The sequence below is a fragment of the Microcaecilia unicolor genome, chromosome 1 (assembly GCF_901765095.1).
Source record: "Microcaecilia unicolor chromosome 1, aMicUni1.1, whole genome shotgun sequence".
Taxonomy (NCBI): Eukaryota; Metazoa; Chordata; class Amphibia; order Gymnophiona; family Siphonopidae; genus Microcaecilia; species Microcaecilia unicolor.
In genome coordinates, this window is record NC_044031.1 from 8,772,017 (window position 1) to 8,782,242 (window position 10,226).

General features: G+C 48.7%; 1 protein-coding gene across 1 annotated transcript in view; it reads right to left on the minus strand.

Annotated features, from left to right (window-relative positions):
- LOC115462867 (oocyte zinc finger protein XlCOF6-like) overlaps nt 1-1,676 on the minus strand; it is a 28,012-nt gene extending 26,336 nt beyond the window's left edge. Inside the window, exon 1 of the mRNA XM_030192924.1 lies at nt 1,641-1,676. Coding sequence (XP_030048784.1) covers nt 1,641-1,674 — 34 coding nt within the window. The 5' untranslated portion in view covers nt 1,675-1,676. The remainder of the gene's footprint in view (nt 1-1,640) is intronic.
- Nucleotides 1,677-10,226: the final 8,550 nt, after the last annotated feature.

Consider the following 10,226-nt stretch of genomic DNA (forward strand, 5'->3'; position numbering starts at 1 on the left):
CTTTTTAAAAGCATTTCTGCAGGTTTAATTTGTTTTTATTGTTTTTGTACCGGCCTCTGCTGCTCGACAGGAGAAGCAGCAGTGGCCGGAAATGGCAGCTGAGCTGACGTCGGACAGAGGAGGAGAGCGGCGGCGACCTCGGGGGTGGAGGGGGAACAGTGGCTGCGGTGACCTTGGGGGGAGGGGTGGAGAGGAGGAGCGGTGGCACCCTAGGGGAGGTGGAGGGATGAGCAGCTGTGAACTCGGGGGGGGGGGGGGCCTGGTGGCGATGGCGGCAGGGGTGGGGCCTGAGACAATGGAGGCCAGATGGGGAGGGGGTCCTGAGACCAGAGGGGAGGGGGTCCAGAGACCTAAGAGGGGGAAGGGGGAGGGGGGTCCTGAGACCTGAGAGGAGGGGGGAGGGAGACCTGAAAGGGGGGAGGGATCCTGCAACCACAGAGAGGGAGGGGGGAGGTATCTCTGGCACACACAGTGTCTCTCTCACTCTCATACACTGTCTACTACACACTCTATGTCTCACTCTGTATCACATTCACTCTCTATGTGTCACACAGTCACTCTCAAACACTCTCTAGATCTCATACACTCTCGCTCTCACAGAGAGTCTGTGTATCGCACACATACTCCCTCACACTCTATCTGTCTCACACACTCTCTCACACACTGTATCTGTGTGAAACACACTCTCTCACACTCACTGTGGCTCACATACGCATTCGCACACACTCTCATTCTCACACACACACTCTCTCACAGACACACTCGCACCCACACTCTCTCACAGACACACTTTCACCCACACTCACTCTCTCTCTGTCACACACACACATTCACTCTCTCTCTTTCACACAGTCACTCTCACACACACTCTCTCAAACATACACACTCTGAGGAAAACCTTGCTAGCGCCCGTTTCATTTGTGTCAGAAACGGGCCTTTTTTTACTACCGTAGTATATAGATACTGTATAAATATTTTAGAGGTCCTGAGCAATTCCTCACCATGAGGCCATTTTCCTAAAGCTTAGCTCGTGCTAACTGCTAAGAAGAGTCCAAAGATATAAAATGGGCTTCTCGAAGCTTTAGTTAAAGGGCCCCCAGATATGATGTTTTGTTTCAGATGCTTATTTATTCCACATTTTTAGAGGTTATTTTCACTATTGCAGCTTATCTGTTTTTGAGTATCTTTGTGGCTGAATCATATTCATGAGAATATCGTATGGTATCTGTGTACTGTTTGTTTTCTACAATTGATTTGTATGTTTTTATTTTTTTGCTATTAATTTGTATGCTTTTACCGTATAATTTATATTTTCTGTACTAATAATTTTAATGTTTTATTTATACGTATAGACCCCTGACGTAGGCATTTTGCTGAAACACAGGCCGTGTTGGGTCCTTCAATAAACGTTGCTTCTTTCAGCCTAAGACTTTGCCTCTCAGGTCCATCCACGGTCCACTAGACTTCTTATGTTGTGTTGCTGATTCCCTCTTTCTTTGTTGCGTTGTATACAGAGTGGGTCATCTCACAATCACTCATCAGTCACTTGGGTTTCCTCCACTGAGACTCACCCCCTGCCAGTCACTCCTTAATCTGCCTTAGAAGGGATTTTAACAGAGGGAATAACAGGAAATCCTTACCTAGAGTCATCAGGGTCTCATAATTCTCCTTCATCACCTCCCTGTAAAGCTCCTTCTGCCCTTCATCTAAATACTCCCACTCCTCCTGGGAGAAAGAGACAGCGACGTCCTCAAAAGTCACCCGCATCTGAAACACAAACCAGAAACACACTCAGGGACACGGGGAGATACTCAGAATGCATTAGATTTCACATCCTGACATATTGCCTCTCTCATGCCTATGTTTTGTATAGAACCCCCCCCCCCCCCCCCCCCCCCCCCCCAGCATAAAATCTCGCTCTTCTGTACTCCAGGACTGATTCCACTTAAGCTGTCTCCCAGTTTAGGCTTGATTCCACTGCACCTCCCCTCCAGCAATCTTAGTCTCCAACTAGTATGAACACCTCCCTAAGAAGAATGACTATCCTCCTCCGGCAGATTTCTCTGCTCCCTCCCTTTCGAACAGTCCCACCTCCCCCGCCAGTTCATTCTCCCCAGTGCACACACATCCCATACCTCAGTCCATCTGCTCCCTCTCCTCCCCGTAGCTCCTTGTGAACCTCACCAATACATCTCTCCTGCTCTATGGCTCCCTCCCTCGCTCAGCCCTCCCCCAGCATAATCCCCAAAATTCAGCCATGGTACTGCACTCACAGATTTCACCTGTGGCACCCCCAGCTTGCCTTCCTTCTCTCCCATCAATACTTTGGCTACACCCTTCCTGCAGCACCTTCTCCTCAGCTTCCCCTTTTCATCCCTTCTCTCTGTACTCATTACCCAAACTCTCCCTCCACCATGAGCTTACTCCTGCCCACCTTTTGCACCACCCAACTTCTCCGGTTCATTACCTCTCAGTCATTTCCCTCCTTCCCCAATGGTCTACACAAATGGAAGAACAAGTGGATATGACTGTAGGCCAGACCCTGCTCCTTAGCCGAAAGTCAAGATGGAGAGGGAGAGAGGAAGGAGAATGTAAAGAGATCTCAGGAAGCAGAAAGTGACTGTCAGAGAGAGAGAGGAAGAATGTAAAGGAGAAAGTGAGAGTCTGGTAAAGCAGGAGGAGCAGCTGCTGAATGAGGGGAAGAGAATGAGGAAGAAGAAGAAGAAGAGCCTGAGGGGCTACAGCAGGGAATGGCTTGAGCAGTGCCAGGCTCATTTCTTCTTGTGTGTGTGTGGCATTGCCTGGCACTGCATCCCCTGCTGCCCACCTCCTGCTAGTGAGGGGAGGAGAATGAGGAAGAAGAGCCTGAGGTGCTACAGCAGGGAATGGATTGAGCAGTGCCAGGCTCATTTCTTCTTGTGTGTGTGTGGCATTGCCTGGCACTGCATCCCATGCTGCCCACCTCCTGCTGTGGCATTGCCTGGCACTGCATTCCCTGCTGCCCACCTCCTGCCAGTGAGGGGAGGAGAATGAGGAAGAAGAGCCTGAGGGGCTATAGCAGGGAATGGATTGAGCAGTGTCTGGCTCATTTCTTCTTGTGTGTGTGTGGCATTGCCTGGCACTGCATCCCCTGCTGCCCACCTCCTGCCAGTCTCCTACCTGCTCCATCCTCCTGCCCTTCTCCTGAGCTCGATCTCCAGTACTGGCCCCCTTGGTCCTCTCTACACTTCTGGGGAAGCTTTAAGTCTGAGCCAAGACTTGGCTTCTGTTTAAATAGTGGCAGACAGAGGAGTGAATTAGGGAAGGAGCAGAGAACTGATCATCACTGAAAGCTATGGATGGTTTTAGTAATAACGTCTTTGTGTCACTTCCTGGAATATTTTAGCAAATGTTAAGCACAGAGAGAGGAAACTGCAGCCACATCCTGACCCTGAAACAGGAACTACTCCCTCCAGCCAGATGTTTATATTTTGTGTCATATCGTGCTCCAGTTTACAAATACTCTGATCTTATGCAGAGAAAACAGCTTCTTCCTCTACTGGACATGAGTAGGATGTGTTTTGGTCTAACACAAACGAAATTCTATATATTTCAGGGAGGAAGCAAAATATAAAGAGATTTCAGGAAACAAAAAGTGAGTCTGGTAAAGCGGGAGGAGCAGCTGCTGTGTGAGGGGAGGAGAATGAGGAAGAAGAGCCTGAGGGGCTACAGCAGGGAATGCTGTAGCCCCTCTATCTACACTTCTTCCCTTGGTTCATTAATGTCATCCCATGGCTTTTCCTACCATCTCTATGCTGATGACTCCCAAATCTACCTTTCTACCCCTGATATCTCACCTTGCATCCAAACCAAAGTTTCAGCGTGCTTGTCTGACATTGCTGCCTGGATGTCTCAACGCCACCTGAAATTAAATATGACCAAAACCGAGCTTCTCATTTTCTCCCCCAAACCCACCTCCCCGCTCCCCCCGTTTTCTATTTCTGTTGATGGCTCTCTCATTCTCCCTGTCTCCTCAGCTCGAAACCTTGGGGACATCTTTGACTCTTCTCTCTCCTTCTCTGCTCATATCCAGCAGATTGCCAAGACCTGTCGTTTCTTTCTTTACAACATCCGTAAAATTCGCCCCTTTCTTTCCGAGCACTCTACCAAAACCCTCATCCACACCCTTGTCACCTCTCGTTTAGACTACTGCAATCTGCTTCTTGCTGGCCTCCCACTTAGTCACCTCTCCCCTCTCCAGTCGGTTCAAAACTCTGCTGCCCGTCTCGTCTTCCGCCAGGGTCGCTTTGCTCATACTACCCCTCTCCTCAAGAACCTTCACTGGCTCCCTATCCATTTTTGCATCTTGTTCAAACTTCTTCTACTAACCTATAAATGTATTCACTCTGCTGCTCCCCAGTATCTCTCCACACTCGTCCTTCCCTACACCCCTTCCCGTGCACTCCGCTCCATGGATAAATCCTTCTTATCTGTTCCCTTCTCCACTACTGCCAACTCCAGACTTCGCGCCTTCTGTCTCGCTGCACCCTACGCCTGGAATAAACTTCCTGAGCCCCTACGTCTTGCCCCATCCTTGGCCACCTTTAAATCTAGACTGAAAGCCCACCTCTTTGACATTGCTTTTGACTCGTAACCACTTGTAACCACTCGCAACCACCTACCCTCCTCTCTTCCTTCCCGTTCACATTAATTGATTTGATTTGCTTACTTTATTTTTTTTTTTTTTGTCTATTAGATTGTAAGCTCTTTGAGCAGGGACTGTCTTTCTTCTATGTTTGTGCAGCGCTGCGTACGCCTTGTAGCGCTATAGAAATGCTAAACAGTAGTAGTAGTAGTAGTAAGGGGGGAATTGAAATTAGGTATAAAAAAATTTTTATCCAGCTTATACTGTTTAACTTTTTGAACCGATTTTCTGTTATGTGAATTATTCTGGATACCAATAAACAGATAAATAAATTAAAAAAAAAAGTAATTTTCAGTGACATGTACAATCAAACAAGGCAAAAAAATGTTTTGTTTTTTTAACTTAAGTATATAAATAACATGGAGGGGCATAATTGAAAGAAAACGCCTATCTCCATGGGCGTTTATCTCCAAGAACGGGTCCGTGAAGGGGCGGACCGAACCGTATTTTCGGAAAAAATAGACGCCCATGTTTTATTCAACAATGTGTGAGCTGGGCGTTTTTGTTTTTCAGCGATAACGGAAAATGAAAGCGCCCAGCTCAAAAACGAATAAATCCAAGGCATTTGTTCGTGGGAGGGGCCAGGATTCCTAGTGCACTGGTTCCCCCTCACATGCCAGGACACCAACCGGGCACCCTAGGGGGCACTTTTACAAAAACAAAAAAAAAGGTAAAAGAGCTCCCAGGTGCATAGCACCCTTCCCTTGTGTGTTGAGCCCCCCAAATCCCCCTCAAAACCCACTGCCCACAAGTCTACACCATTACTATAGCCCTGAGGGGTGAAGGGGGGCACCTACATGTGGGTACAGTGGGTTTGGGGGGGTTGGACGACTAATAAGCATTAAGCAGCACAATTGTAACAGGTAGGGGGGATGGGCCTGGGTCCACCTGCCTGAAGTCCACTGCACCCCATAACAACTCCTCCAGTGACCTGCATACTGCTGTCAGGGAGCTGGGTATGACATTTGAGGGTGAAAATAAAAAGTTGAGAAACTTCATTTTTTGTGGTGGGAGGGGGTTAGTGACCACTGGGGGAGTCAGGGGAGGTCATCCCCGATTCCCTCCAGTGGTCATCTGGTCATTTAGGGCACTTTTTGGGGCCTTATTCGTGAAAAAACAGGGTCCAGGAAAAGTGTCCTAAATTCTAGCTAAAAACGCATACTTTTTTCCCATTATCGGTGAAATGCGCCCATCTCTGTTCGGTAGATAACCACGCCCCAGTTCCGCCTTCGCCACACCTCTGACACGCCCCCATCAACTTTGTCCGCATCCGCGACGGATTGCAGTTGAAAACGTCCAAAAATCGGCTTTCGATTATACCGCTTTATTCGTTTTTGTGAGATAAACGTCCATCTCCCGATTTAGGTCGGAACTTGGGCGTTTTTCTCATTCGATTATAAGCAGGATGGTAACATAGTAGATGACGGCAGAAAAAGACCTGCACGGTCCATCCAGTCTGCCCAACAAGACAAACTCATATGTGCTACTTTTTGTGTATACCCTACTTTCATTTGTACCTGTGCTCTTCAGGGCACAGACCGTATAAGTCTGCCCAGCACTATCCCCGCCTCCCAACTACCAGTCCCGCCTCCCACCACCAGCTCTGGCACAGACCGTATAAGTCTGCCCAGCACTAGTCCCGCCTCCAAACCACCAGCTCTGCCACCCATTCTAGGCTAAGCTCCTGAGGATCCCTTCCTTCTGCACAGGATTCCTTTATGCTTATCCCACGCATGTTTGAATTCCGTTACCGTTTTCATCTCCACCACCTCCCGCGGGAGGGCATTCCAAGCATCCACCACCCTCTCCGTGAAAAAATACTTCCTGACATTCTTCTTGAGTCTGCCCCCCTTCAATCTCATTTCATGCCCTCTCGTTCTACCGCCTTCCCATCTCCGGAAAAGGTTTGTTCGCGGATTAATACCTTTCAAATATTTGAACGTCTGTATCATATCACCCCTGTTCCTCCTTTCCTCCAGGGTATACATGTTCAGGTCCGCAGGTCTCTCCTCATACGTCTTGTAATGCAAATCCCATACCATCCTCGTAGCTTTTCTTTGCACCGCTTCAATTCTTTTTACATCCTTAGCAAGATACGGCCTCCAAAACTGAACACAATACTCCAGGTGGGGCCTCACCAACAACTTGTAAAGGGGCATCAACACCTCTTTTCTTCTGCTGGTCACACCTCTCTCTATACAGCCTAGTAACCTTCTAGCTACGGCCACCACCTTGTCACACTGTTTCATCGCCTTTAGATCCTCAGATACTATCACTCCAAGATCCCTCTCCCCATCCGTACCTAGCAGACTCTCACCGCCTAACACATACGCCTCTCTTGGATTTCTACTCCCTAACATAGTAACATAGTAAATGACGGCAGAAAAAGACCTGCATGGTCCATCCAGTCTGCCCAACAAGACAAACTCATATGTGCTACTTTTTGTGTATACCCTACTTTGATTTGTACCTGTCCTCTACAGGGCACAGACCGTATAAGTCTGCCCAGCACTATCCTCGCCTCCCACCACCGGCTGGCTCTGCCACCCAATCTCAGCTAAGCTCCTTAGGATCCATTCCTTCTGAATAGGATTCCTTTATGTTTATCCCATGCGTGTTTGAATTCTGTTACCGTTTTCATTTCCATCACCTCCCGCGGGAGGGCATTCCAAGCATCCACTATTCTCTCCGTGAAAAAATACTTCCTGACATTTTTCTTGAGTCTGCCCCCCTTCAATCTCATTTCATGTCCTCTCGTTCTACCGCCTTCGCACCTCCGGAAAAGGTTCGTTTGCGGATTAATACTTTTCAAATATTTGAACGTCTGTATCATATCACCCCTGTTTCTCCTTTCTTCCAGAGTATACATGTTCAGGTCATCAAGTCTCTCCTCATACGTCTTGTAACGCAAATCCCTTACCATTCTCGTAGCTTTTCTTTGCACCGCTTCAATTCTTTTTACATCCTTCGCAAGGTATGGCCTCCAAAACTGAACACAATACTCTAGGTGGGGCCTCACCAACGACTTATACAGGGGCATCAACACCTCCTTTCTTCTGCTGGTCACACCTTTCTCTATACAGCCTAACAACCTTCTAGCTACGACCACCGCCTTGTCACACTGTTTCGTCGCCTTCAGATCCTCAGATACTATCACCCCAAGATCCCTCTCCCCGTCCGTACCTATCAGATTCTCCCCGCCTAACACATACATCTCCTGAGGGTTTCTATTCCCTAAGTGCATCACTTTGCATTTCTTCGCACTGAATTTTAATTGCCAAACCTTAGACCATTCTTCTAGCTTCCTCAGATCCTTTTTCATGTTTTCCACTCCCTCCCGGGTGTCCACTCTGTTGCAGATCTTAGTATCATCCGCAAATAGGCAAACTTTACCTTCTAACCCTTCGGCAATGTCACTCACAAATATATTGAACAGAATCGGTCCCAGCACCGATCCTTGAGGCACTCCACTACTGACCTTTCCCTCCTCCGAGCGAACTCCATTCACCACCACCCTCTGGCTTCTGTCCGTCAAGCAGTTCCTAATCCAGTTCACCACTTTGGGTCCTATCTTCAGCCCATCCAGTTTATTTAAGAGCCTCCTGTGGGGAACCGTGTCAAAAGCTTTTGGGGGCAGATCCCTAAGTGCATCACTTTGCATTTCTTCACATTGAATTTTAATTGCCAAACCTTAGACCATTCTTCTAGCTTTTTCAGATCCTTTTTCATGTTTTCCACTCCCTCCGGGGTGTCCACTCTGTTGCAGATCTTAGTATCATCCGCAAATAGGCAAACTTTACCTTCTAACCGTTCGGCAATGTCACTCACAAATATATTAAACAGAACTTTTGTTAAGAATTGTATAAGCAGCAATAGTTATATACATGCCAATAAGTCAATTTCCTGCTTCAGACCACATGGGGACAGTATTGAATTAAAATAGAAGCTTCTGCTCAGTGTTGATCAATATTTTATCCCTATTTCCTCCTTGCATGTTATTTTTGCTTTCTGTAAAACAAGAAACCTATAATCCTCAATTTTCTGTCTCATAGACAGTGAGTGTTCAACTAGTGGTTTTGTCTTGATAGCACTGATATTCCTGAGTTGAAACATCCGCCAGAGGTGGCAGTAACTGCCTGTGTCTCAGGTTAAAGAGGGAGTTGGTCCTTCCTGTCTCTGCTGCTCTCACAAAAGACTCTATGACCTAACAGCATGAAACGCAGAGGACAAGATCCCGCCCCTCTGACACTGATTGGCCACCTTTCCACCTAGGGAGTGGTCAGAATGTTCCCGGGGAAGGGGGTGGAGAGGAGAAATTCGTCCTCTCCACCCCCTTCCCCGGGAACATTCTGACCACTCCCTAGGTGGAAAGGTGGCCAATCAGTGTCAGAGGGGCGGGATCTTGTCCTCTGGCTGGCACTGATTGGCCAGAATATTCCTAGAGTGGAGTAAAGAGGAGGGGTTTTAACTGCAGCTGGCGCTGATTGGTCAGAATCCTTTTTGGTCTCTACCTGTATTCAAGAGACCCTGATTCCCAGCACCACCGACCCAGCAAACCCAGATCTGCCCCAGGGATGAAGGGAGGCAGTACTGGAGCTGGTACTCTGGAGAAGGGCAGGAGGATGGCTCTTGGGGTTTCTGCTCAGCAGGTAGGAGACTGGCAGGAGGTGGGCTACAGGAGATGCAGTGCCAAGTTCTTCTTCCTGATTCTCCTCCCCTTACACAGCAGCTGCTCATCCTGCTTTACCTTCTCCTTCCTCTCTCCCCTTCCTTTCTGGAGCTGGAGGTGTGGAGAAGGACATCAGAATGGTTCTTGGGGTTTGTGCTTTACAGGTAGGAGACTGGCAGGAGGTGGGCAGCAGGGGATGCAGTGCCAGGCAATGCCACACACAGAAGAAATGAGCCTGGCACTGCTCAATCCATTCCCTCCTGTAGCCCCTCAGACTCTTCTTCCTCATTCTCCTCCCCTCACACAGCAGCTGCTGCTCTTCTTCCTGATTCTCCTCTCCTCACACAGCAGCTGCTGCTCTTCTTCCTCATTCTCCTCCCCTCACTGGCAGGAGGTGGGCATCAGGGGATACAGTGCCAGGCAATGCCACACACACAGAAGTGAGCCCGGCACTGCTCAATCCATTCCCTGCTATAGCCCCTCAGGCTCTTCTTCCTCATTCTCCTCCCCCTCACTGGCAGGAGGTGGGCATCAGGGGATACAGTGCCAGGTAATGCCACACACACAGAAGAAGTGAGCCCGGCACTGCTCAATCCATTCCCTGCTGTAGCCCCTCAGGCTCTTCTTCCTCATTCTCCTCCCCTCACACAGCAGCTGCTCTTCCTGCTTTACCAGACTCTCACTTTCTGATTCCTCTCCCTCTCCTCTTCCCTTCCCTTCTGGAGCTGGTGGTGTGGAGAAGGGCAGGAGAATAGCTCTTGGGGTTTGTGCTGAGCAGGTAGGAGACTGGCAGGAGGTGGGCAGCAGGGGATGCAGTGCCAGGCAATGCCACACACACACAAGAAGAAATGAGCCTGGCACTGCTCAATCCAT